Below are 26,698 nucleotides of genomic sequence, written 5' to 3'. Positions count from 1 at the left end.
AGCCAATCCTCCCAACTTCGTATCATCAGCAAACGCGCTGAGGGTGGTCACCATCCCCTCATCAAGGTCATTGATGAAGATGTTGAACAAGACCGGACCCAGCACAGACACCTGGGGGCACCACTGGTCACAGGCCTCCAACCGGACTCTGCACCACCGACAACCCTCTGTGCTCTGCCAGTCAGCCAGTTCTCAACCCACCTCACTGTCCACTCGTCTCTCCCACACTTTCTCAGCTTTGTTATGAGGATGTCATGGGAGACAGTACCAAATGCCTTTCTAAAATCAAGGTAGACTACATCTACCACTCTTCCCCCATCCACCCAGCCAGAGATAACATCATAGAAGGCCACCAGGTTGGTCAAGCATGACCTCCCCTTGGCGAATTCATGCTGACTAGTCCTGATAACCCCCTTCTCTTCCAGTTGTCTGGAGATGACATCCAGCACAAGCTGTTCCATCACCTTTCCAGGCCAGAGGTGAGGCTGACAGGCCTATAATTACCCGGGTCTTCCTTCTTGCCCTTTTTGAAGACCGGAGTGACATTGGCTATCCTCCAGTCTTCAGGGACCTCCCCCATTATCCAAGACCTCTCAAAGATGATGGAGAGAGGTTTGGCAATGACCTCCGCCAGCTCCCTCAGCACACGTGGATGCACCCCATCAGGTCCCATGGATTTGTGGACCTTAGTACTGCCTAGGCACTCATGCACCACCTCTTTCCTGACTAAAGGGAAGTCTCCCACTCCCCAGACCCTCTCACTAACCGCCAGGGTATGGGAAACCTAAGGGAGAGCCTTTTCACTGAAGACAGAAGAAGGCACTCAGTATCTCTGCCTTCTCAGCATCCCCCGTTACCAGAACACCCCCCTCACTTAGTAAGGGGTGCACATTCTCTCTAGTTTTCCTTTTGCTGTTAACATACTTAAAAAAGCCTTATTATCCTTTATCACTTTAGCCAGATTTAATTCCAGGCGGGCTTTAGCCTTCCTTGTCGCATCCCTGCAGGCCCTGACTACATTCCTGTATTCTTCCCAAGTGGTCAGACCCTTTTTCCACATTTCACGGACCTTCTTCTTTCCTTTGAGCTTGTGCGTGAGCTCCTTGCTCATCCACACAGGTCCACAGGTCTCCTGTCTCCTTTTCCTGATTTCTTGCTCACAGGGACGTACCGATCCTGAGCTTGGAAGAAGAGCTGTTTAAATGCTGACCAGCTCTCACAGGCCCCCTTACCTTCTAACACTCTAGCCCACGGGATAGCTCCAAGTAGGTCCCGGAAGAGATCGAAGTTGGCTCTCCTAAAGTCCAGGGTAGCAATCCTACTTTTTGCTTTGCTTCTTCCACTTAGGATCTTGAACTCCACCATCTCACAATCACTACAACCCAAGCTGCCCTCGACCTTTACTTCCTTAACAAGTCCATCCTTGTTGGTGAGAATAAGGTCCAGTAACATCCCTCCCCGAGTCAGTTCCTCCACCACCTGCATCAGGAAGTTGTCTTCAATGCACTGCAAGAACCGTGCGTGCCTGGCCATGTTGGTCATCCAGCAAATATCTGGATAAGTCCCCCATAAGCACCAGTGCCTGGAAACGTGACTCTACATCCAGTTGCTTATGGAAGGCCTCATCAACCTCCTCATCCTGATCAGGGGGCCTGTAGTACACCCACAACAGTGTCACCCTTACCAGCCTGCCCCTTGATTCTCACCCATAAGCTCTCCACTGCTACATCACTCTCCCCCAAGTGAAGTTCAGTACAGGGGACAGGGGAGGTTCAGGTTGGATATTAAGAGGAAGTTTTTCACTCAGAGGGTGGTGAGGCACTGGAACAGGTTGCCCAAGGAGGCTGTGGATGCCCCATCCCTGCAGGCATTCAAGGCCAGGCTGGATGTGGCTCTGGGCAGCCTGGGCTGCTGGTTGGTGATGCTGCACACAGCAGGGGGTTGGAGTTGGATGAGCACTGTGCTCCTTTGCAACCCAGGCCATTCTGGGTTGATTCATCCAAACTGGATGGGGCCCTGGGCAGCCTGGGCTGCTATGAAATGTGGAGGCTGGTGGTCCTGCATGCAGCAGGGGGTTGGAGCTTCGTGATCCTTGAGGTCCCCTCCAAACCTGGCCATTCTGTGATTTTACCATCTCAATCAGCCATTGGGATCAATCACACTTTGCATTTACGAAGGTAGCTTTGGCAACAAAGCTTCCATCGTTTTATTTTGACACCTCAGGCCGAGCTGCGGAGCTCCAAGCAAAGACAGACCCCGCACGCCCAAGCCTCACACAAGCAGCGCCGCGCCCTCTCCCACTCCTTACTCCCTCCCTCATTCCCGTCAATCTCGCCCCCCCGAACTCTCGCGAGAGCTGAGGCACTCCCCGCCCTCTCCCGGTCCCGCCCTTCCTCTTCCGCTTTCCCTCCGAGGTGAGCAGCTGTGGCGGGCTGGGGGTGCTGCTACAATCCGATCCCATCCCGTCCCATCCCGCCGCGAGATGCCATGGGGAGGCGTGGAGGGACGCGGGTTCGTTCAGTGCCCTCGGTACTGGCGGGGTTAGCGATGGCGGGGGGACCGTGGGGCGGCAGAGGGCCGCAGAGGCCCGTGGGGCGGTAGAGGGCCGCAGAGGGCCGCAGAGGGCCGCGGCTGCGGTGATGACTCTCTTAGGACACCTTTGAATTGAGTTATGAAAAGAAATGTGACCTCTGAGCAGCTTCTCGGGTTAGGGCTCGGCCTTGAAGTGCACAGTCTGCCTTCTGCCTGCCTTACGGTGTATGTCGTGTTTTTTTCCTGCAGCTGAGCTCCGAAGATGGTGCGCTACTCGCTGGATCCGGAGAACCCCACCAAGTGTGAGTGCTGCTCTGCTTGCCTCCCCATAGGGCTGCAGCGGGGCGTCCGTCTCATCCCTTTTGCCTTTTCTCTTTACAGCATGCAAGTCCAGGGGCTCCAACCTGCGCGTGCACTTCAAGGTACGTGAACACACAGTGGTGGGTATGACACCAAATGCTCGTTTTTGAAGGAAATGGCTTTTTTTAGTGTGGTTGATGTAGGTCATGGCCTGCTCCACATTATTGGATGTGGACTGCATTACAATGATGTGACTCCACATCATTGTAATGTTATGGCGGTGTTGGCTTTTTTAGCAAGAGCACACTGAATGCCGAGCACCTAAAGCATTGATACTTTATCCCTGCTGTTTTTTCTTCTTTGCCCCTTTTCCACTTTTTAATTCCCTTATTTATATTAGCATTAGGTTTTCTAGCTTGTATTTATACGTTGTGCTCAAGCTTTCTGTGAGATTCCATATCAGACACAGAACCACAGAATGGCCCGGGTTGAAAGGGACCTCAAGGATCACAAATCTCCAATCCCCTGCCACACGCACAGCCACCAACCTCCACATTTCATAGCAGCCCAGGCCCCATCCAACCTGGCCTTGAGCACCTTTAGGGACAGGGCATCACAGCCTCTCTGGCAGCTGTTCCAGCACCTCACCACTCTCATAGCAAAGAATTTCCCCCTGACATCTAACCTCAATCTTCCCTCCCTCAACTTCAAACCGTTTCCCCTTGTCCTGCCGTTATCTAACCTTTCCAAGAGTTGATTCCCCTCCTGTTTGTAGGCTCCTTTAGGTCCTGGAAGGCTGCCATTAGGTCACCCCACAGCTTTTCTTCAGGCTGAACAAGCTCAGCTCCCTCAGCCTGATTACACTTTAACATGCATTGATTACTCAGGCTTCTGTTTTTTGGAATAGTTGCCAAAAAGGGAGCTGTGATAAATATAAGCACTCATGTTTCTGATTGAGAAGCTGTAGCCATGGGGTGAAAAACAAGGAAGGTATGATGGAGCTGGCTACAAGCTCAGTAGTAGAGTTCAGACTAAGAATTATAGCAAAGGAAAGTATAGTTACCTTTTTTTTTGTTTGTGGGTTTGCTTTGTTTTGAGTGTTTCTGTTGGACTGAATTCATGGCAGAAAGGAAATGGTGGAAGGGAAAGATGGTTGCTTGATCAGAAAGAGAGACAAGGGACATGTGGTTTTAAATCACAGAATCTTGGAATGGTTTGAGTTGATAGGGACCTTAAGGGCCATGTGAAGAAACGGGCACCTGCAACAGCAGTGCATCCACCACCTCTGGGCAGCCTGTGCTGGTGCTTCACTGCCCTTATTGCAAAGAACTTTTTTCTTATATCCGGTCTAAATCTGCTTTAGGGTGAAATCATTTTCCCTTGTCCTATCACAACTCCTGTTGTAATTTGGGAAGAAGCATTAAAGGGAGCTGTCATGTGCGTTTTAGAACACTCGTGAGACTGCCCAGGCCATCAAGGGCATGCACATCCGCAAGGCCACCAAGTACCTGAAGGATGTGACCCTGAAGAAGCAGTGTGTTCCCTTCCGTCGCTACAACGGAGGAGTTGGTCGATGTGCCCAGGTGAGGATGCAGATGGGACAGTGTGGGACGGGTGCTTTGGCTACACTTCTTTACAGTAGAGATAGAAGGTGACATTCAGATAGCGTGGAGAGGATCAGTCGTTGGTGATAATCTGTGAAAATGTGAGTGGGAAAACTGTTAATTGAGATTGCTGTGATGACTTTCTTAGGACACCTTTGGATTCAACGTGAAAAGAAACTTGTATTCTGAGCAATCTTATTAAAAGTCATGTAACAGGAAGTTATCGGCATGGACGGGTCAGGTAACAGAACCAAACCAAAACTCTTTTTGTCATAGGCCAAGCAGTGGGGCTGGACACAGGGGCGCTGGCCCAAGAAGAGCGCGGAGTTCCTGCTGCACATGCTCAAAAATGCAGAGAGCAATGCTGAGCTCAAGGTAGGCTGGGTAATGTTACTAACTGGAAAGTGTTCTTCTGACACTGTGCTCCTGAGCTCAGTGGCTCAAACAAAAAGTGAGGATCTGCTCTGTAGCTGAAAGCATGGCGTAGAAGATTTCGTTTAGTGTTTGAACTGTGCTTTGTTAAGTTGCAGTGAGTGATAGTTTTTCTCAGGTAGTTCATGGAGAGTTATCTGATGCGTGCTTATTCTAAGAGGTTCATCTCTTAAAGTCCACAGAAAACAAGACCTGTAGACTCGGGGTCAGCTTGTATCTTTGCTATGTGCTCAACGCTTTATTTGGCAGCTTTGATGGCAGTGATGACTATCTTAGGACACCTTTGGAGTAACCATGAAATAATAACTTTTTTTCTGAGCCATCAGTGAAGGTACTTCCATTGTGACATGCAGGAGAGTATTCTGTTTTTCTGATTAGTTTGTCCCTGCTAGGTAAAAGACTCAACCTGACATCCGTATAATGTGCAGCAGGGGGGTGGTTATTCTTGTTTGTATGCTGCAGAGATTGTTGCAGGGAGAAGTGAGGCACAGTGTTTTAATTTTATGCCCCCCAGGGTCTCGATGTGGATTCTCTGGTGATTGAGCACATCCAGGTGAACAAGGCTCCCAAAATGCGCCGGCGCACCTACAGAGCTCACGGGAGGATCAACCCCTACATGAGCTCCCCCTGCCACATCGAGATGATCCTCACTGAGAAGGAGCAAATCGTCCCCAAGCCAGAAGAAGAAGTTGCTCAAAAGAAAAAGGTAAAAGGGCATCACGCACTCGATGTCTTCTCATTTCTTAATGTCTCCAGGAAGCAGTGTGTTCAGACAGAAGGGTTGCTGTGATGTCTTATCTTAGGACACCTTTGGAATACTCATGAAAAAAAAATGTTATTTCTGAGCAACCTCGATGTTAATTTAAAGACAGCAGAGATAACTTAGAAACACTTGTGTTGGTGTGCATATTGCAGAGAATTTATTGCTGCCTTCTGAAGGAGATACAGCATTCATGGTGCGTGCTTGTAAACATGGATGCATAGAGGGGGCAACGAGGGCGAGCACGGAGTTTTGATGTGTAACGGTACCCCTTACCACCGTTTCCTTCTTTGTTTTTCAGATATCCCAGAAGAAGCTGAAGAAGCAAAAACTGATGGCTCGGGAGTAAATCAGAAACAGCAGATGTACATAAATAAAGTTAAAAACTTTAAATGTCTTGTGTGGGTTTGTGCGATGTTCGAGGGACGTTGCAGCGCTCGGCGTGTCCTTCTGGGGCGGTTCCCCACTGGCGGCAGCAAGCGCCGGGCTTGCGCGGGGGAGCGTTCCTCAGCCCGTAAGCAGGAAGTCCCGCCCTTGGTGACGCTATCAGAGTACGTCACTTCCGTGGGTTGGGGCCACGAGGCTCTCACTCCGCCTCTGATTGGGTGGAGCCATCACGCGCATCCGCCGGAAGCAGGAGGGGGACTACTTCCGGTGCGGCTGCAGCAGGGTGGCTGAGGTAAGCGGCGTGTCCCGGCTCGGGCGGAGGTCCCTGCGGCTGCTGTTTTGCAGGCCCCTCGTTCCTCCAGCCGGGTGAAATACGTGCAGGAGGTGGGAGCTGTTTGTTTTAACGCTGCTGGAGCCGCGCTTCGCTCGTTCTGGGGCTCTCCGGCTGTTGTGCTCGTGCTTTGAGGGAAAATGCAGCCGGCGGCGGCTCGGCGATTTAACGGAACCGGGCAGATTCTAGGCCTGAGGGCCGGTAGTAACACAGCGCAGGACCAGCTTGTCCTTTTTTTTGGAGATAAACTAATTTTGTTTGCATATCTTTATTTTTTGTTTGTTTTGCTTTGTTTCCATGAGAAAAGTTCAATAATAATGGAATTAAAAGTGGGAAACAAAGACCAAATGCGTTTAAATGTGCTACGTCATGGTTGTTCTTTCTATTCACTCGCATGTGGGCAGCTGAGAGACAAACAAAAGGATATTTGACAGAATAGTAAGCTTGCTATTACAATTTCACCCTGAATTGCCTGCCAGCCAGGCAACAAGGCATCGTGAAAGCGCAGAATAAACTTTGAAACAATGTTTGAATATTTTAGGGCTGTTGTTTTAGTTTCTGTGGCTTGCTTCTGCATCTGACAGTGCTATCACTTGTTTGCACAGTGACTGCTCAGAGTGGCCTCGGAAAGGCAGCCTGTTGTTTCTGTCATTCTTCAGCAGGTGGATAATTCCTCACGGTTTCACAGAAGATTTGATATCTAGGAATTCAGGCACTGAGTGCATAAGTCTATTCAGATGGCTTTGGTGGGTTGCCTCATGCATATTTTTGCAGTGTAAGATTCCCATCTGGCTTCAGAGGCAGTCAGCTCCTGTACTTACACTGGAAAAGGGCAGAACTGTCATTGGAAGCTATCATCTGGAAGCTGATTTGCTATTTCACATGGCCTGCTTGGGGCTACATTGGGATAACTTGAAAAGAGTACTGGATGTCCCAAGATAGGGTATGCAGCTTCGTGGAAGGACTGTGGAAAGCTTTTGTTGTGTGTTTTAATGTGGGAATCCAGGTGTTAGCATCCAAGAAGGAGAAATGTGAAGGTTAGAGTTGTACTGTGCAGCTGAGCATAGCGTAAGTGGTACCTTACCACCATGGAAAGGGACATTTCTCATTCTACTTAACCAGTTCCTCTCCCACTTGCACTTTCTGCCCTTGCACTCTGGTTTTTGCTTTTCTGCTTTGTTCATTGCAGACTTTGGGCTGCTGTTTTTGAAAGTAACTCCCAAAATCACAGGTTTTGGGAGATAGGGGATTCTTAATTTTCTAGTAGTTTGGCAAATTGTATTGAATTGGTGCAGATCAAGTGAGTCCCAGTCCAGTGCAGGTGGAAGAAAGTAGCACATATTCTTCTCAGATCCTGTTTTTTTTTTGTTTGTTCGTTTGATTTTCTGAATGCATTTTTTCTGACTTTGAGCTGTGGGGATGATGAATTAACAAACGAAGATTACTACCAGAGTGTCAAGAGTGTTTCCCTTTTTGTCCCTAAGGATTTTATAGCATTGGAATGTACAGCTGCTCTCAGCTTAGGGAATAACATTTTGAACTTTAAAAATCTGGTTTTAAGAGATCTTTTTTCTTTAAAAATTAATTGCAGCCCTTTCTTAAGACTTTGTGTTTTCTTAACTTGAGGCATACAAAAACTGTAAACGTTCTTGCTTTTCAGCTTTGTCACAGAAGGAGAGGAAGCCATGGTGTGCATCCCTTGTATTGTCATTCCAGTTCTTCTCTGGGTCTACAAGAAATTCCTTGAGCCCTACATCTATCCCGTTATTGCTCCTTTCATTAAGCGTGTGTGGTCCAAGCGAGCTGTGCAAGAAACAGCCACCAAGCAAGGCCAAGGAGGCAGTGCTGGAAATCCACCTTCAGCCTCACAGAGAGATAAGGGGGATGAATCTGGAACTTACAAGGTAAGATGATGTGCTTAGCTAATGATGGAATCTCTAGGTAGGGCAGTTGTGGGCACCACAGAAGCTGGGTGTTTTCAGAGAAGCTTTTTTGGCTATTTACTTTTGAAAGGGAGCTGTCAGTACTGAGATGGTCAGAAATAGCAGTTTCTTCCAGACAGCTTCTGGGAGGTTTTGGGAGGACAGGAACTGCACCTGTGTTCTGAAAAAGCTTGAAGACGGGATTCAGGCTGTTCTTTTGGAAAAGCAGGAAGTGAAGTGATTAATCAGTTGTACCTGATGCATGAAACAGACTATAAAAAGTAACTATTCTGCTAGCTCTGCCACTCGTAATGGGGTAAAATGTTGAAACTCTGCGTTTATGTATCTCTTATAGCAAAAAACAGAGCTTTTGAGAGCTTTGCCCTCATCCTCCACCCTAAACAGTCATGTGTAAATCTAAAGAAATTCCATCATGTTGGTTCTTAGGCAGATTCTGCATGAGTCTTCACTGGCTGTGCTTACAAGAGTAGTTTTCATCACCAAATATTACTGTCCTGGGTATAAAGATGGTTTTAGACATCTCATTTTAAAGGTGTTGTCTTTTATTTGCAGTTTGAAAGCAATGGGGTTGCAAACGGAATTGCTGCAAAGGGATCAACAGAAGTGTCTGACAAGAAAGCAGATTAGAGGAATTCATTCCTACGGATTTCATTCCCCTTGTGTCCAACATGAACTGGTGATTGCTATTTCTCACACTGAGACTTTGTTCTTTGCACATTACAGCTGAATAAAACCCCTTACCACTTACAGGAGAGGATCTCTTTTGCCACTACAGTGGCAGCTAGCAAATTTCTTACATGAAATGTTTGAAAGCTGTATTAAGTTATTCTTTGTTTTCCTCGCCGGAGCCACTTTGCATCTATAATCTGTAATCTATTTGACATGATTGGAGATTAGATTAAATAGTTTGTGGATAAGTCTAGCTAAATGTGTTGCTGCTTAGTTTTGCTCGCTGTGAGTGCAATACTTCAGGCTTCGACTTGAAAACTGTAACCTTGGCATAGTTAAAGAACTACTAATTTCATTGTGGCAATATAAATATTATGGTCAAAATTATGAAGAGCAGAGCCTGCCATGTGAGATTTGTGGATGAGCTAAAGGAGTAATGCTGTATGCAAAATTTACTTAGCTTACTAGAAATAGAAGGACTTGATTTGATATTTTCAGTCATTTTTTCTTTAACTTTCTACCTTTCTTTCATGAGAAGGATCAACAAAGACATGATGCAAGGGAATTGCTGCTTTATATTCTGTTGCAGTGGTTTCAAATGATACATGTCTTATCTTTCAGAAAAAAAAAAAGACAAAAATCTCTTTCAGCGTGCTTGTGTAATTTGAATTGTAATAAAGCAGGACTTTATTTAACAATTAGTTGCTTCATACAGTTGTTTTTAGTCTTCTTTAAAATAAACATCTAGAGCAGTAATGAAATTTTTGAAAACCTGTGGACAGTCAGCAGACTGAGGGTGGCCGTAGAACTACCGACTGCAGGATAAAGAGAGTGTTCTCAGCGTGTCCAGCTCTGCCTCCTCCTGGGAAGATGTGTTCTGGTTCTGAAATGCATCCCAAAATGATGCCTTTGTGCTTAATAGGTTTAGAAGTTACAGTTTCTGCTTTGTGCCCACTGCCAAACCAGAAGACTATCTAAAAGACTAAAACAGAACAAAACGAAACAAAGAACTTCAAACTAGCCATTCCAGCAAGTGGGATTGCTGCTTATCATTTTCTCAGAAGTCTTACAGTTGTACATTTTTATAGAGGGATGTTTTGTAGATAGTACCTGAGTGTGTTATGATAGCAAGAAAAGCTGATCAATGCGTTTGTTCATTCAAGAATTATTGCAGGTAGAAGGGCAGTGCACTGTAGTGCTGAGGGGCATCCTGCTCCCCTTGAACTGTCACTGAGGTCCTGGCTCATTCTTGGGCTGTGATTTCTTCTGCCAGAGAAGTTTTCACTCCATGCTGTCGGCTGCAGCAGTGTGTTGCTTCCTACCGCTGCTCAGATTTTGGCAGGGCATGTGTGAATCAGCCTGCAGTGCTCAAGCTGGATACTGGACCAGTGTTGTTCTGTTAGCTTTGTAATAAGTTCAAGCATAGAAAATTCCTCTTAAACATAGAATTTAAAATGTAAGACATAATGCTGCTTAATCTCCCTTAACGAGCCAGTCTATTAGAAGGTGAATTTTGTATTACTTAATAAGCCTTCGCACTACCCTTGGAGGGTAAGCCCTCATATCGTTCACAGGCACATCTTTCTCCCTGCAGTACCTTTTGTGATAGAAAACCTGGTTCTGTTATTCTATGGCACAATTCATGTAATAAAAGATAATGCATTCCTGTAACCTCTCACAGGCGTGCTGTGTAATGTATTCACTTCTAGAAGCTGTGAGCACGAGAAAAAGTGCCAGAGCTGTGCTTGGGCTCCTCGCATTTTGCAGGAAGGAGCTCGTTTGTTCGTGCAGTTTTGTTTTGTTTTGTTCTTCCTACTGAAATGATACTTTGAGATGAAACATGAAACAGAGTGGGGCTTCTAGCCCCGTTTCTAGGTGTGTAAGCATCTACTGAAAGGGCCAACCAAAAAAACTGCAGAAAGCAAAATAGGCACTGAAAGCCCTGGCAGAGACTTGTTTTGTGAATCTGTTTCTACTCTTTTTCAATATTGGGTTCATGATCCTGTTGCATTGTGAATAAACAACAAGAAGAGCAAAAAACGACTTAAAAAAAGCAGGTGGAAGGAAGAAGCTGCCTGAAGGTGGGCAGGGGTGCAGGAGGTCTTGTGCTGCAGTGCAAAGAACTGCACAGAGCTGCGTTTAAGAACAAAAAACAGGGTTTTTTATAGGTGTCGAATACCACAGGTAGCAAATAGGCATCAAAAACTAAGCAGCCCTCTTGCGGTTGGTGCGATATACATAAAATCAGATTTAGTTAGAAGCAGGCGGACTACACTTCCCGGCGTGCATCGCGGTCCTCCCGCCCTGCGGACTGCATTTCCCGGCGTGCCGCGCGGCCGCCACCCTCGCGCATGCGCAGCGCCGCAGCGCCGGCGACGTGGAAAGGCCGCAGGCGGGGGGCAAGCGGCGCGTGTGCGCCTGCGTGAGGAGGGGGGCGGCGGGTGGCGCCCCCGCGGCGCGCGCTGAGTGCGTGTCCGTTGCAGCCATTGGAGCGGCGGGTCCTCGCACGGTAAGCGCGGCCTCAGCGCTCCCGGGCCCTAACGGGGGGCGGAGCCCGGCGCTCGGATGAGGCTCCCTCGGCGTCAAAGCCTCCGGGGCACGCTGTTGGCGGAGCGTCAGGCCGCGCGGCTGTGCCCGCACCAGGGAATGGGCGGGTTTGGATATCGGGGGGAAATTTCTTCTCCAAAGAGCGGTGGAACGCGGAGGTGGCGAAGTCACCGTCCGAGGTGGTGCTGAAAAACCAACGGGATGTGGCTGCGGGGGGCGTGGTGGAGGGGTTTGGAGATCTTTTCCAACCGTCACGGTGCTGTGGGTCCAGTGAGGAAGCTGAGGGTTCTCCTTCCTGCTTTCAGAGATGCGAGAGCAGTTCACCCTATGCAGTGTTTTCTCCACTTCCTGGTTATTTCCCACGTATTGGTCTCTTCTGGAGGGTAATATCCAGAAAGAATGGTAAATATTTTAAGGTTGTGAAGCATACTTTCTCTGATACCGGTTCTTGTCTTCGACTTCTTTTATTGCGTGTGCTGAGGGGTAAGGTGCTGTGCTGCAGGTATGACACCTTCCCTGTGAGGACAAATGCAGAGAACTTCCCTGTGAGGACAGGTGTGTGTTCAGCCTGGAGGAGACTCTGCAGAGACCTGAGATAGACCTATCAGTATTGAAAGAGGAAGGAAAGAAGAAGAACAGGAAAGAAGGGCGCAGACTATTCGTCAGGGTCTGTGGTGACAGGACGAGGGGAAATGATTTCAAACTAAAAGAAGGGGAATTTAGATGGGATAGAAAGAAGAAATTCTTTACCCAGAGGCCCTGGCACAGGCTGCACAGAAAGGCTGGTGTTGCCCCATCCCTGCAGACAGCTGAGGTCAGGCCGGGTGGGCTCAGCACTGCTGGAGCTGTGGGTGTCCCTGTGCACTGCAGGGAGTGCGACCTGATGGCCTTTAGGGGTCCCTTCCTACTCAAACCGTTCTGTGATCTATAGAAATACAGGACTACTTTCACTTGTGTTGGGCAGTTCTTGAATGCTGAGAGGTGCAAACAGTCTTCTGGGCCATTGAGTCTAATGTTGAAAGCCACTGTGTAGTGTAATTCCTAATTTTACTAACTTCTGTGTAAAAAAGCAGTGAAATTGCTCCTTTGATTTTAAATTAAAAATTGTCATTGCTGCTTGCATTGCAAAGAGCTGAGGAAGGCATTACTTTGAGCTCTCCGTGGGCTGGAATCCGCACAGCACACGGCTGGAGCGGCTGTCAGCTCCTTGCTGCTTTTCCCAGCACTTGGCAGTCTGAGTTAAATTCACTAGGAAAGTATGTAACGTAAGTGAATATGGAAGGTAGGTGGCTTTGATGCTTCCAGTGATGTTTTATCAGATGAAAAGGAAGATCCAGGCTGTTCGTAGTGTGCCAGTGACTGACAGTTGGGCTTGCAGGGTTATGAAGTCACATGTCTTTTTGCGCAAAGGTTGTATTAAAAGCAAGAAGTGCTGTTTGGTGGCTGAAGAACCATCGTCAGAGAGGATGGGTGTTTCTTCCAAGTGTGTTCTCTGCAGTGGGAAGTCTACTGTACCTGATAGTAATTGCACTTCTTGCCAAGTGGCTTCATTTGCACTCATCCTGTATGAAACATAAAAGGTAGATGAACTGGGAGAGACATCATGGCAGCCTAAGGCTGTTTAACTGTGCTTCAGAAAGCTGTAGCCTGCTGTTTTCTCTTGTAATAAAGCTTATTTCTGGCTGCTGGAGATCCTGTCAATGCTTATTTACCTTTACAGGGTGGAGGAAAGCCCTGACGTTTCATCACCTCCTTAACAAAAGGTGTTTGTCAGGCCCGTGTCCTGTCAGCAGAGCTCCTTCTAAGTTCCTGCCTGCTGTTTGCCTCCTGTGACACACGGTGACTGAGGAGAGCAGGGGCAAATAATCTTAATGTGAATTAGTGAGTGCTAATACAAGGGCTAGTGCTTGGAAATCGGGTAGTTTTGACTTTGGGTCTTGAAAGAAGTAGTGAAAAGGCATGCTGCCTTAGAATGTGCATCCTGTGTCCAAACGTGTATTTGCTTCTTGCTGCCCAGTGCCATAATGTAACTTTGTGAGTGTTTCTTTATATCCTGTGTTTTCTTCTGTCTTTTTCCCCCCGAATACTGATTACTAATGGATACTTGTGTCATTCAGCATCATTTTTTGTTCAAGAGCTACAGGTCCTGCTGGCTGGTACTTCTGTGTTATAAATACAGGGCTGTAGGTTCTTGAGATGGCACTGAGAAATGACATAAGCCGTGCATCTCCGTGTCACTTATAGAAGGTACGTTTTCTTTCTTCTTTTTTTTTTTTTTTCTCCTTTTCAGTTCTTTCCCAGAATGTTGTGTTAAAAGAAACATTCAGTTTCTTTTAATATTCTGAAATATTTCTGAAATATTCTATCTAAGCAAGGTTTCCTGGGATTTCTTGTCTGGCTGTGAGCAGAAGGGCTGTCCTGGAGGTGGGATGGGAAGGAGCAGCTTATGCTCCTTGGAATATGGAGATTGACTCCCACACAAAACACACGTGGAAGATGAACTGGAGCAGAAGTGTTGTCCTCAGTTTTCACCTGCTCCCTTGTAAGGGTGTATTTTGCTGGCAGCAAATCTGCCAGGATGCATTGCTTCTGCTGCTGTGCAGGACTCCTCAGCTTCAGTGCGACCTGTAGGGACCACATCACATCACAGCAGTGCTGCCTGCTTCAGGCTGATGCTGCAGAACAGCATGGACACTAGGGCAGGTTGCAGAACAGGAGGAACAAAAGGGATGGTTTGTTTGTCTGCAGGAGAAAACAGCAGACAGCTCAGATGAGTAATCTTAAATTCTTTGAGATCAGAATTGAGGATGTTTTGGAGTCTGAAAAGGAGTGGGTGGAGAAGAAATGGAGAGTGACTGGTATCTGGGCAGCTCTGCCTGGAATTAGGGAAAGGAACACTCCCACGTAAGTGTAGGAAAGCTGTGGAGGCAACCACGAGTCAGTACTGAGGGAAAGAACATGAGCAGAAGCAGTTCCTTGGGGAACTCAGGTAGGGGAAGCACTGACAGCAGAGGTTTGATGGTGTTTTTCATTGGCAGACATTGAGTTATGGCTGATGCATCTCTGCTTTTTTTTTTTTTTTTTTTTTTTTTTGCTTTTAAATTATTTTTTAACATGCTTTGAAATAAGAACATTTTTTCATGCTTTTCTGATTAAAAATAGAAAAATATCTTAAATTCTAAGAGTTGTAAAGATATTTTTTTTTTTTTTTTTTTTTTTGCAGCTGCCCTTAAGGGCATAAGTTCTCACTGCAGAGTGTTTGTGCATCACTAATCTCATTTAGCAGGGATTCTTCCCCCGAACAGTTCCCTGAGCTGTGCAGTATGATGAGTGCGTAACACATCAGGCAGGGGCAGAAACATCTGTGTGAAGGGAGCTTTGTCACTTTGCTGTCTCTTGCTTTCAGATAATGAATACTTTGGAGAACTAAGCAGTAAATTGAATTGTCAGATTACTTTCTGCTTGCTGGGTTTTCCTTTCCCTAGAAGTGAGCAGAAAACAGTAGGTTGTTCTGTTAAGAGAAACTGCAGTTTATGTGCTGGAATTCACATTTTCTGGTTCTGCAGCATCGGCGTCAATTTGAGATCTGTCAGTCCTTTGTCAGTGCATTTGAAGCTTTGGATATGTGTTAACAAACAAGTTTCCCCCTGGCAGCAGCTGCCTGGCACATTGTGACATGGGGACCCTTGCGGTACATCTGGCAGCAGGCAGTGGAAGAAGCAGGTGACATCATTTCTTAGTCAGATCTTTTTGCTTGGAACATTTCTCATCCCAAAGTTCCGCGTGGTCGTGTACTGATGAACAGAAATAACATTTCTGACTCCACGAAGGCTTTGCAGTCCTTGATGTGTGCTGCAGTTCAGAATGGGCTCAGTGAGGAGGAGTGCAGGGGGGTGAGGATGCGAGCAGTGTGTGTGTGTGCCTGCCCAGCTCAGCTGGGACTGGTGTGACCTCCTGCCTTTGATGGTCTCCCTTGCAGTGTGCCTGGAGGTGCAGAAGTGTATTGCTGAGAGCAGAAAGCTGGGATTCTTAAAGGCAACCAAAAAAGTGGGGCTTCAAGCTTACTGGAACTTTCTACTTCTTCTAGAGCTGGATGAAACACGTCTAACAAACATTCCCGGGCACAAACTCGAGGGCTGTGCTTCTGCTTCAGGCTTTCAGTGTCCATTGCTATCAGCTGTCAGGCTGCTCACTGAGAAGTGGGATTGTCCTGGAGATTAGGAAATCCCCAGTGAGGATGAGTCTGCAGATTTTGAAGGTTGAACCTGATGCCTTCCTTCAGTTGGAGATCATCTCTGAGGTGTAACTGATGTCTGTTCAGACTTTGTTACTTGTGGATGCCATCTCTGCTCTTCAATTTTGCAGATGAGTGTTGTGTATGATACTCAGTCCACAAAGTATTGGACTGCAAATACTGCTGGAGTATGAATGACTATCAGAGAATTAAATGTACTGTGTGGGTAGCAGGCTTCAAATTTTGGAGCTAAATGATACCTTCTGGTAATGTCTTCTGCTTCTAGGACGTTTTATTCTAGGATTATATGAGACATTTGAATGTCTCATTTGAATGTGTGTGTGTTGATATTTGTGTCTCTATGTGTGTGTATAGGTGTATTTTCAGGCTGCCTGCAGGTTCAGCCTGACAACCATGTGAGGGTTAGTTGTGGAAAGGGGAACTGCTTTGCTCAAAGCTGGCTTTACTAGGTGGATTAGTGGGATGCCCTCACTGGGAGACCAGTAGGAGACTTAGTGGAACTGTAACTACTGCAGTAACGTTATTTAAACAGAAGGCTTAGAGGGTGTGACAAGCCTGCTGGGAGTTCTGCAGTACAGGTTACCCCGAGTTAAGCTTGCAAGCTGTTGTCGTGTTTGTGTATGTGAAAGGAAAGGCTGGGAACACTGCAGAACTCTGGCTGAAGGTTGGCCAAAGCAGTTTAATAAAACAGCAGAAGCTGTGGAGCACATGAGTCATAGAATCACCAAGGTTGGAAAAGACCTAAAAGCTCATCCAGTCCAACCGTTCACCTATTCCCAATAGCTCCCACTAAACCATGTCCCTCAACACAACATCCAGCCTTTCCTTGAACACCCCCAGGCTCGGTGACTCCACCACCTCCCTGGGCAGTCCGTTCCAGTGCCTGACCACCCTTTCTGAAAAGTAATACTTCCTCATGTCCAGCCTGAATCTCCCCTGCCGTAGCTTGAAACCATTCCCTCTGGTCCTATCACTAATGACAGGACATTAACAGCCTAAGAAGCCTGAGGTTATTGGATGGCTGTCCTGCAAGTCCATTTCACCTCCAATTCTAGCATGTGTATTGCTCTTACCAGGAAGATTTGGTATGCAGAGTCATGACCAGATGCTGTACGTACTGCTGAATTGCTTTTAACCTGAAGAGGAAAAATGAGATTCTTGTAAACATGGTTAATAATTAATATCAAAGTCTTTTAGAAGGGACAGTGAATTTAAGATCTGTGCTTCCCTTCATGTATGTGAGGCTGAAATAGGTCCTGACGTGCAAGGCACTTCCTTGTGTTTGGTCTGAAGCAACTGCTCCTGCATGTTGAGGCTGCGTTCTGTGGCCAAACAGATGTTGCATGTAATAGAGCACAGCCTTACAGTGTGAGTTATGAGTCTTTGGGGATGTTCACAGCTTCATGAGGAGAAAAGAGTCTTGGTATGGTGATGCATTAAACTAAAAGACTTGCTAATAAATATCTAAGGTGTTTTTTTTTTAAGCTAACAATTAGAGTGCTCTGCCTTAAAAAGCAATTAGATTTTTTTTTTAATGACCCATGAATTTGTTTAGAGTATTCAGAGGGGAAAAATGTAGATTTGCTGAGTAATCTATTGGTGTGTTTGGGACTGACTTCTCTAAGGTGAAAGGGCTGTCGTGTGTGTGTTCCTTTTGGCTTTCCTACTGTGATGTGATAGGAGTCTGCTTAGCCTTGTATTCTAAGGTGAGCTTGGAACTGAGGTCCTGCAGAGCAGCCTTTCTGTACAAAAGTGCCTGGTAACAAAATCAAGTTTGGGGAAAATCTGTGGTAAAAGAGGATGAGATAAATTCTAAAAATCCTGTTTTCCAGTGTCCAGCCTTGCTTCTGTTTGGAAGAGGTCAGCCGGGCTCTGGGGACAAGGGATTGCTCACAAGGTACTGTAGGCAGCAAATCACAGTTATTTGAGTGGGTATGCCAGAGCCAAGAGCTTTCTTAGAATCATAGCACAGCATGGGGTGGATGGGATCTTAAAGATGGCCTGGTTCTAGCCCCTGCCTGTGGGCTGGTTGCCAGCCATCAGCTCAGGCTGCCCAGGGCCCCATGCGGTCTGGACTTGAAGCCTCCAGAGGTGGGGCGTCCACAACCTCTCTGGGCAGCCTGTGCCAGCACTCAGCACCCTCTGAGTAAAAAATGTCAACCTAACATCTCACCCAAATGTCCTTTAAAGCTGTTCCCCCTTATATTGTCACTATCAGGCCACCTAAAAGTCAATCCCCCTCCTGTTTATACGTTCCCTTCAATACTGGAAGGCTACAGTGAGCTCTTCCTGGAGACTTCTCCAGGCTGAACAAACCCAAATCCCTCAACCTTTCTTCATAGGGGAGCTGCTCCAGCCCTCTGATCATCTTAGTTGATCCCAGGTTGTTGGTTTCTGTAGGAGCTGGATGTTTGTGGTCCAGGGGCAGCAGGGCTAAGATGTCCATGTGCAACTCGAACCCCAGTTCCTGAGCCTCAGTTCTTCTACATACAAATGATGATCCAGTACCATATATTATTCACATTTGTTTCTTTGCCACTTGATCCTCTAGCTTTAGTATTCACTGACTTGATCTCAGAATTAATGCGTGCTGGGACTTGTGTGGGGTTTTTTTCTTTTTAAGTGGCAAAGTTTGTATTCAAGTAAGATGCATTCATCCTGTTCTGAGTAAGCTCTCAGCCTAAGTTTGGAAACCTTCGTTAACTAATTACATCTTACAGTCCTTCAGTGCTTCTCTGCAGATTTCACTTAATATTTCACTTTCTGCGTGTGGTCACAGTGACAAAATTGCTTCTGCAGAGGATGCAGATAGGTCTCATTTACAAAAAGCTTTATGGACTCTTAAGAGGTTCACGGGTTGTTGGTGTAGTTTGTTTTTTCCTAAACATTTTTCCCTGTCTTTGTAGGATTTCACCTGCTAAAGAACACATCTTTATTTCCTAATAGCCTCCCATATTCTGCTGTTTGACTATGCTAGCGTTTTGTTTCTGACATTTCTGAAACTGTGGATTTGCACTAAGTCTCAAATACAGGATGTTGGGGTTGCAGCTGTGTTGGAGGCTAACATTGCAGATTGTGGCTGCGTCGATCATCGTTCTTAGTTTTCCTTGTTTTTATGCCACAAGGACGGTCTTTTCTGGAAGCAGAGGCCTCTGTGAAGATGAGGCAAACAAGTTGAAGTGATACTTCAAACAGGTCCTGTACCTTTGTTGAAACAAATCAAGAGTTTCTTCTAGGGGGTAGCTTGCATCTTCTAATAGAACTGCTCCCGTTTTCACTTCTTAAGTGAGCTCAGGCATGAGTGTTTTATTTACCCTGTAATGCAGTGCTTTACCTCATGGTGGGGATGGTGAGAAAACTTCTGCTTTTTTATTAGTCACAGTTATGTATTCTCAAAATGTAGATGATTATTAAAGCTGATATCCTGGAAGGATGGGCTGGCACGTGAGATTGTATATTCCTCATTTGTACCAAGGACTTTAAATGTTTCTTTTTTTTTTTTCCTTACAGAAATGAAAGTTTAGAACGTGATTTGCCAGATAACAAAGATGGGAGCAAATAGCAGCAGCATCAGTGAGCTTCCAGACAATGAGTACTTGAAGAAGTTATCAGGAGCAGAGCCCATCTCTGAGAATGACCCCTTCTGGAATCAGCTGCTGTCCTTCAGCTTCACCGCTCCCACAAACAGGTACAGTGATGGAGTTTGTTGGGTAACTAAACCTTGGCAACATAGCCATAAAAGGGACAAGTCTAAAAGCAAACGAGTTGTTGTGCATTATTCCTGTTTGAGACAGCAGGGGAGTAAATGCCTGCCTGTAAACTGGACTTCTGTTTCTGATTCTGAAATCTCTTACCACTGTGTTGTCTTTTTTGGGTTCCTTTCTTCCTTGTAGCTGCAATTGCTATTAATGCCCTCTGGCTGCTAGAAAAAAATCAACGATAGAGTTTGTAAGAGGATGTGAGTGTGTGTATGTGTTTGATTTTTTTGGAATTTTGTTTGTTTTGAAGTGGCTTTTCTTGAATATGCCACTTTTTCTGCAGTTGTTGAAGATTCTAATGCCAGTTTTATTTCCATTCTTCAACTTTGATTTGTTCACACAGAGCTCCTGTCAAAATAAGTGTTAATGAGATATTTTTTGGAAGGAGAAAAGCTGACACAAGGTAACGAACACCGTGAGCTCCTGAGAATTTAATACAAATTAGTGACTGAATAAAGTTTCTGGTGAGGTTTGGCTCACACGTGGTGACATACTTCTGTGCAGTGTCTTGAATGCTGCTCACAGTGGCTTTTGAAAGACGAAGAGCCACATTTATTTTCATATCATCTAATAGCCTCCCATATTCTGCTGTTTGACTATGACTTTGACATTTCAAAGCTGGCAGATAATCTACCTGGCTTGTATTACTGTGCCCTTAAGCTGAAGTTCGGACACTTTGGAGGGAAAATGGTTAAGGTGAAAACCTCTGTTTCTGTCGTGGTTGAGGAAGAGGAAGAATTTTGGCTTCTGCATGGAGAGAATAGCCAACAATTAACAGCAGAAGAGTGAAGGATTGTAGAGCTTGAAAAGGGCAGAACCCATTTGGCAGTAGATGAGAGAACAGCGCTTTTTTACTGTGTTCTCTGAGAAAGCAAGAATTCTGGTTGCAAGTGGACTGTAAACACAATGGGAAATATTGTGAGTTATGTCCTACTGTGCTTGGTTTTTTAGTTATATATGTGTATATCAAACAGCAGCAATTTATTTTGATTGTTCCACTGCCCCTTTGTCTTACAAAGTAAAGAACTGTCTCACAGCTCAACTTGGAGCTTTTGATGTGCCTATTTCATGCTCTCAGATCCAGTGCAGAGTCGGCTTGTTTAGAAATAAAATAAAAAAAGACATATTAAAAAAAAAAAGCCAAACAAACCCAAAAACTTTATCCAAAAGCAGGTTGGAGGCTTGATTAGCTGAACACCAGATGGTGCTCTTGCCTGGGAGCCAGGAGAGATCTATTTTTAGAGGCCTCCTTCGTGCAGTGTAATTGAAAGGAAGCTGATATTTCCCATTAAGTTGCATCTACCTGAGAGGACGGTTTGACAAATGATGTCAAATGATGTTGGCTGCACAGCATCCTCAGCCGTTGTCTAAATCAGATAACCTTGCCTGCAGGAGCAGAACAATAGAGGTCAGTGTTCATTTTAGAGATGGAAAGCTTGTGGAGTATCAAGTTTGTTTTAATGAGGCTTGAGTGGAGGTCATACGTTTGACAGCAGCGAGGTGCTGGGTTTTGGCAGTTATGGGAAGGAACCAGTTTTCACTTGCCAAGACAGAATTTAAAGTTTTTTTTTCCTCTTTGTGAATAATACTTTTTACACTAGGCTGTTGTAAGGTGTGTTTATAGTAGGTGATGGTTTGCAAGTGCTGTTGTGAGCCACACAAGTGCTGTGTTGTCTTCGTGGAGGTAGAGCAAAAGACCTTATTTCCTCATCTTTTTGCAGAGATGAGACTGACACAATCCCCAGGTAGAACAGGATCGTGTTCTCTGGATGCTTCTTTTTAAGTTGGTTTGTTCTATGTATGGCTGTAGGGAAAGAGGAAGAGGAAAAATACAAGCAGAGATGGCAGTAGCGAAATGAATCCTCTTATTGGACCTAATACTTCCTGGGTTTGTTGTAGCACTGCATGATTTTAGCGTTTGTTAGTTAGTAAACATGAAAAGCTCCAAGTTGAGCTGTGAGACAGTTCTTTACTTTGTAAGACAAAGGGGCAGTGGAACAATCAAAATAAATTGCTGCTGTTTGATATACACATATATAACTAAAAAACCAAGCACAGTAGGACATAACTCACAATATTTCCCATTGTGTTTACAGTCCACTTGCAACCAGAATTCTTGCTTTCTCAGAGAACACAGTAAAAAAGCGCTGTTCTCTCATCTACTGCCAAATGGGTTCTGCCCTTTTCAAGCTCTACAACCCTTCACTCTTCTGCTGTTGACTTGAAAGTGTGCATCAAATCTTCAGGTGGCATTTAGGGAACAATAGAGATTTTGAGGGATTTATCTTCCTCAATAGGGTAGAAAAGATGTAATGGCCTGCAGTCTGTGTTTGGATGGGTTTGTAGTGACAGTCTGTATGCAAAATGTTCTTGCTGCTTGCTGTGCTAGGGTGTTTTAAAGCAGTAACTTCTGCCAATGTAAAAGCTGTGTTTTCAGACTCAGAATCATTCAGAACGGAAAAAACCTTCAAGGTCATCAGGTCCAGCCATCAGCCTGACCTGCAGAATCCCATCACTAAACCACGTTTTTGTTTCACAAGAGTCTTGATGCCTTTAAAATATAGCTAGTTGAAGCTACTTTCTTTAAAGAATTCTGTGAAGTCAGGAAGCAAATTTCACCTTTAATGACAGTTTTGTTGAAGCCTGGGAGTATTCCCTCAACTTAAGAGAGCAAATTTTTGCTTTAATGAAGGACTTTGAAAATGCTGGCCAACAGATCACAGAGGAAGAGGGCATTCCTGTGAAGCCTAGAACTTTTTGTTCAAGTGTGAGGGAAGTAATCCTGCACCTCACGTTCATCTGGATCTAAGTCGTTGCCTTTCTTTTCTGAAAAGCTGTTCCCTCCACGTATTCCATGGGATCCTCCTGTGGTTACTTCATTGCAGTTAAGTGTAATGTGTTCAAGAGGATCGATTTAAATGCATTTTAGATGTTTTTGTCCCAAACAGTGATCTTAAGAGCATCTAACAAAGCAATCCCTTTCCTTGGATGTGGAGTTTTCAGAGGGAGTTAGTGCTTGCTTGAGCTTCAGTCCATTCCTGTTCTTGATGACAAAGTTGAATGCTACCAGTGCTGCTGTATGGATTAGAAAGGGGGGATGTTTTAGTTTTAGCCTTCCAGTTCTATGCTTATTCGTTAAGCGAATGTCATCTCCACACCTCCCTTTGTGGATCAGTCTTTGGAGGTGTAACAGTTGCAGCATTAATTCTACTGGATTTCAGAACAACTTCTTTCCCTCTGTGCATGTGTTGGGGTGGTTTTCTGCTGCAGTGTGCTCTCACTGGGTGTTCCTATTCCTTGAGTTGGGCGGTTGTTGCCTAGTAATCGGGATGGCAAAGTTCAGATCTGTGTTCTTGTGCGAAGGAGAAGGAGTGGGTTGGTTTTTCTAGGTGTCAAAGCTCATTTTTGCTTTGGTACCAAAAAGAATGGCTCAGATATTGAAAGTGTTGCTGAAATTCTGAAGGTCTTGCTTGGTTTGGTTATTGATTCTGACAGTTTGTTGAAATTTGAGTATTGTGTGCTTGAGGGAAGGGGGAAAAAAAACCTCCTGTAAGAATTAATAGCTTGAGAATTAGGGGAAAAAGTGAACTGTAATTAGGATTAAAGTATACACTTAAGGTTTAAATTCTGAAGCAACTGCAGTAATCACTCTGCTTGTATTCTAGAAGTACGGGGCTTCTTCGGGTGGTGGGAGGTGGGTGGTTTTAGTTGGGTTATGGTTATTTAGTATCTGAGAGCTCTCCGGTGGGTTGGTGTCCAGGGTAATGCACACCATGCTTGTAATTGCTCAGAAGGAGCACATCCTGGTGACAGCAGAGAGATGGACAGATTTAGATGCTTAAAATAGATATATCTTTGTCTCACCCGGGCCTAGCAAATAATGTTGTCGGAAGCTGTTGACAAGGCGTTCTGGTTTTGTACCACTTGCTTTTAATTACTCTGCATGCTTTTAGCATTGAAACAGGAGACCACCTTTGAGACTGATCTTAATGTTTTAAAGCACAGATCTAAGTATGTTTTCTGTTTCTGAGACTTATGTTTGAAAGCAATTTTCGAAAGAGGAAAAAGGCCAGCGTTTGATGTTAATGAAGCCCATCTTCATAATGTGAAAATGTCTTAAGATGCTCAGCTGTAGGTGCAGAGCTGCATGCTGCCAGCTCACTGCACACTAAGTTACTCTGATCCACAGAGTAGCTGCAGGCATACCAAAATGTTTGTTTCTATGTTGAGGTCTCTCCTATTGAAAACCTCTGAAATAATTCTATCAGTTGCTGTTCTTACCAATATCCTTATCTTTTTGTCTTCTGTCTCAGCTGTTTTTATATTAATCAGGTTACTCATTGGGAAATGTAATCCTAATGCTCGGGAAGCAACAGCAATTTTGGTAATCTAATTAGGACAGTATTAAGTTTTGCAGTATTACTGTATTACACCTTTCCAACAGGGAAAGATACTTCTCCGCTGAAAAGCACTGTAATTAAAAGCTTGTAAAGAGAGCTGAAATTTTTTTTTGTTGTTTCAGGTTGATGATTTACAATAAATGTTTCTCATACTGAAACATATTTCTGCTTGGAGATATTTCCTTTCTTACATTTAATGACATGTCAGCTGTATGTCTTCTCCCATAAGTCCTACTCCAGCTTAAAACCAATGGTATTGAGAATGATGCTGGGTGCTGTAGGCTCGCTCAGGTTTTGAGATTGTCCAGGCTATTATTGATTTCAGCTGCAAATTAATGAAAAGAAACATTAACAGGTAATTATATAAAAATTTGGATACAGAAGATGTCTTGGCAAGAATTGAGGAAGATGAGTCATTAAGTCATTACTATAATAACTGGGAATGAAAGATGGGAAAGAGGAGAGCTGAAGGAGGAGTAGTGTTACAGAGTTGCTGAGGGCAGGAGGGAGCTTTAGGGCTTGCCTTACCCTATGCCTTGCTGAAAGCAGGTCAGCCAGAACAGCGTGCCCAGGGCTGTGCCCTGTTGGGTTTTAAGCCTTCACAAACTGAAAGCAAGCTGTTCTGGTAATTGATTGTCCTTAGAATGAAATGGTTGTTTTTTATGTTTCAGTAGAATTCTGTGTATTTCAATACAGGCTACTTAGAATGTATGTAAGTATTTTTGCTTGAAAGTATATTTAGTTTTAGTATTTGACTGTGTTGTGGAGGTGATTTCTTACATGCTCAGGCATCCTAAGGTAGGATGGAGGAAAATTTTGTCTCTTTTCTCCAAGGAGCTGTTCAGCTTTGGCCACTCTTGGAAATCATGTCTGCCTAAATAAGCTACAGATCTAATCCAGAGATCCTGTGGAAGCTATTGAGGTCTTTCTGGGAACATGAAATTGGCCTGATCAAATCCATAGAGTTCTGTCATGGTCTCTGAATTGTGGGTGAATAGGAGAGGAGAGTCAGCTAGAGCACTTACAGAGAAGTCTTCCTATCCTGTTAAGTTGCTCTTTTTGATGCCTTCTCTTATTGAGATCATGTGGATGATATGTGAATACCGTGTGTTACTGTAATTGCAAGCTGAGAACATGCAAAAATGTGGGGCAACGTCTGGGTGCAAAACTGGATTAGGAAATCCAAAGAAGTACAGAATCAAGGGGCTATATATTGGATCACGTCAGTGTATTTCAGTGGTGTTTGTCATTTTGAAAGCATCAAACTTGCAGTGTAGCTAATGCCTAATTTCAGTGACGTCAAACCAAGCACAGCAGCATCAAAGCCACAGGGGTAATACTGGTAACAAATGGTTCAGTGATGTCTCATTGACAATTAATTTTTGAATATCAGTTTCCTGTCTTAGTAGTCCGTAGAATTTAGCACAGATTTTAGTAGTTCATAAGATTTAGTAGTTCATATGTTTCTATGGTTGTTGTACTTCAAATGCATATTGTACTGCTCAGTAGCTATGTAAACTAGCTTATGTGTTGTTAAAATGAAGTGCTCTATAGCAATGTTTCACTGTTTTGTAATGAATTTTCTCTTCAAGTAATGGAACTTGAATTGCTAATGGAACCGTTTTTTCCCCTCCCCACAGTGCTGACTTAAAACTTTTGGAAGAAGCAACCATCTCAGTCTGCAAATCTTTAGGTGAGAAACTGACATCTTGTTTCCATCTGTCTGAGCAAAAACGTTAGGAACACAGATGTACACATTCACATCTTTTGTATATGTAACTGTATGTGTTCTACTGGCGAGATTAGAATAGTGTCAAGTGTGTTTATGTATTCCGAGCCTTTAGAAAGCTAGCTTTCCTTTTGTAAAACATGAAATGATTGAAAGGTTTAAAACAAATAACTCCGTCCTTGCTACCTCTTTTTCCTCCTGCCCTCAAAGATAATCTGTGAGGGAGAATTAATCAGGGGTGAAAGGAAGGAATAATACGAATGTGGTCAGTGATATTACAAAGAGGTTGCGAGTAGTGGAAACCTGCTCAGCTTCCTGATAGAAAGCTCTGTGCAAGCCTTGCAAAGGGAGCCATAGAAGCTTCACACTGGAATATTTTTAATTCAGAACAAAAATAATTTTAGAGAACAATCATGGAGTAGTAAAGCATGTAGTGGAAAATCTTTAAAACAGAGTAACCACTGTTTAGGAAAACAAGTATCATGCTTTCTACAGAAATATTTAAGGCATTGATGTCTGTTTTCGTTCTACATACAGTCTGAACTAAATTGTCCCAACTTACAAGTACTATTTAATTGTGTCTTTGCAATTCCTCATCTAGTGGAGAAGAATCCTCGAACAGGAAACCTTGGGTCGTTGATTAAAGTCTTTCTTTCTAGAACCAAAGAATTAAAAATATCAGCAGAATGTCAAAAGTAAGTACTGGCAAAAAAGGTGGGTGCACCTTTTCACACTTCAGCTTTCAATTTTTTGCTGGCTTTGGAGTTATGCTCTACCAGTTAACATAGTTACTGAACAAAGTTAAACTTCCCTTAAGTCATTGTTTGAAATTAGGAAAGTGTCTAACGCTTTATCAAGCAGAGAGTATGAAGCATAACTGATGAATGTATTATCTGAACAAAAGAGTATTTGTCTTCCCTGCTAGGTAAGCACATTTGTAGGTGAAAATGATGTGACTTCAGGTTAATTTCTGCCTTCCCAATTATGCCCTCCTGGGGGCTTGCTGTCCTAATTTTCTCTGGGTGGACCCCATATGGGCAGTAAGCATGCT

The 26,698-nt window shown here is 44.6% G+C and overlaps 3 protein-coding genes and 4 non-coding genes across 14 annotated transcripts in view; all 7 read left to right on the top strand.

Annotated features, from left to right (window-relative positions):
* The first annotated feature begins 2,375 nt into the window (after window positions 1-2,375).
* LOC122167020 (60S ribosomal protein L17) lies at window positions 2,376-6,021 on the top strand. 3 transcript variants are annotated; one of them, XM_042831226.1, is made up of 7 exons: window positions 2,376-2,414; window positions 2,782-2,834; window positions 2,914-2,954; window positions 4,281-4,415; window positions 4,713-4,811; window positions 5,383-5,574; window positions 5,930-6,021. In XM_042831226.1, exons 2-7 carry the CDS (start codon window positions 2,795-2,797, stop codon window positions 5,975-5,977), a joined length of 555 nt encoding a protein of 184 aa, XP_042687160.1. In that variant the 5' UTR covers window positions 2,376-2,414; window positions 2,782-2,794; the 3' UTR covers window positions 5,978-6,021. The 3 variants fall into 3 exon arrangements, with proteins under 3 accessions (XP_042687160.1, XP_042687161.1, XP_042687162.1); XM_042831227.1 differs by lacking the exon at window positions 2,376-2,414 and adding an exon at window positions 2,467-2,529; XM_042831228.1 differs by lacking the exon at window positions 2,376-2,414 and adding an exon at window positions 2,488-2,511.
* LOC122167044 lies at window positions 2,632-2,699 on the top strand. The gene has a single exon (XR_006170938.1). It is a non-coding gene; the product is annotated as a small nucleolar RNA SNORD58 (small nucleolar RNA).
* On the top strand, window positions 4,564-4,630 carry LOC122167040. The gene has a single exon (XR_006170934.1). It is a non-coding gene; the product is annotated as a small nucleolar RNA SNORD58 (small nucleolar RNA).
* LOC122167042 lies at window positions 5,124-5,191 on the top strand. The gene has a single exon (XR_006170936.1). It is a non-coding gene; the product is annotated as a small nucleolar RNA SNORD58 (small nucleolar RNA).
* LOC122167043 lies at window positions 5,650-5,718 on the top strand. Its single transcript, XR_006170937.1, has one exon. It is a non-coding gene; the product is annotated as a small nucleolar RNA SNORD58 (small nucleolar RNA).
* A 182-nt stretch (window positions 6,022-6,203) lies between the features above and the next one.
* Window positions 6,204-9,659, top strand: CUNH18orf32 (chromosome unknown C18orf32 homolog). Of its 2 annotated transcripts, none has more exons than XM_042831229.1 (3): window positions 6,204-6,307; window positions 8,007-8,250; window positions 8,842-9,659. In XM_042831229.1, the coding sequence occupies exons 2-3, from the start codon at window positions 8,032-8,034 to the stop codon at window positions 8,914-8,916; spliced, it is 294 nt and encodes a 97-aa protein (XP_042687163.1). In that variant the 5' UTR covers window positions 6,204-6,307; window positions 8,007-8,031; the 3' UTR covers window positions 8,917-9,659. The 2 variants fall into 2 exon arrangements, with proteins under 2 accessions (XP_042687163.1, XP_042687164.1); XM_042831230.1 differs by lacking the exon at window positions 6,204-6,307 and adding an exon at window positions 6,311-6,399.
* Window positions 9,660-11,389: 1,730 nt separating this feature from the next.
* Window positions 11,390-26,698, top strand: part of DYM (dymeclin) — a 149,799-nt gene continuing 134,490 nt past the window's right edge. The window contains exons 1-5 of one of the 5 annotated variants that reach the window (XM_042831190.1): window positions 11,403-11,467; window positions 17,593-17,657; window positions 19,271-19,448; window positions 25,559-25,611; window positions 26,249-26,342. In XM_042831190.1, the coding sequence (XP_042687124.1) occupies window positions 19,309-19,448; window positions 25,559-25,611; window positions 26,249-26,342 (287 nt within the window). In that variant the 5' untranslated portion in view covers window positions 11,403-11,467; window positions 17,593-17,657; window positions 19,271-19,308. Of the gene's footprint in view, window positions 11,468-11,595; window positions 11,685-13,640; window positions 13,753-17,592; window positions 17,658-19,270; window positions 19,449-25,558; window positions 25,612-26,248; window positions 26,343-26,698 lie in introns of those variants that run through there. The other 4 variants (XM_042831191.1, XM_042831189.1, XM_042831193.1 and 1 more) reach the window with 4 other exon arrangements.

Source organism: Centrocercus urophasianus, unplaced genomic scaffold (genome assembly GCF_019232065.1).
Source record: "Centrocercus urophasianus isolate 14NV4802_14NV808 unplaced genomic scaffold, USGS_Curo_1.0 seq_35, whole genome shotgun sequence".
In the NCBI taxonomy this organism is placed as follows: Eukaryota; Metazoa; Chordata; class Aves; order Galliformes; family Phasianidae; genus Centrocercus; species Centrocercus urophasianus.
This window is presented reverse-complemented; position numbering and strand designations above follow the sequence as displayed.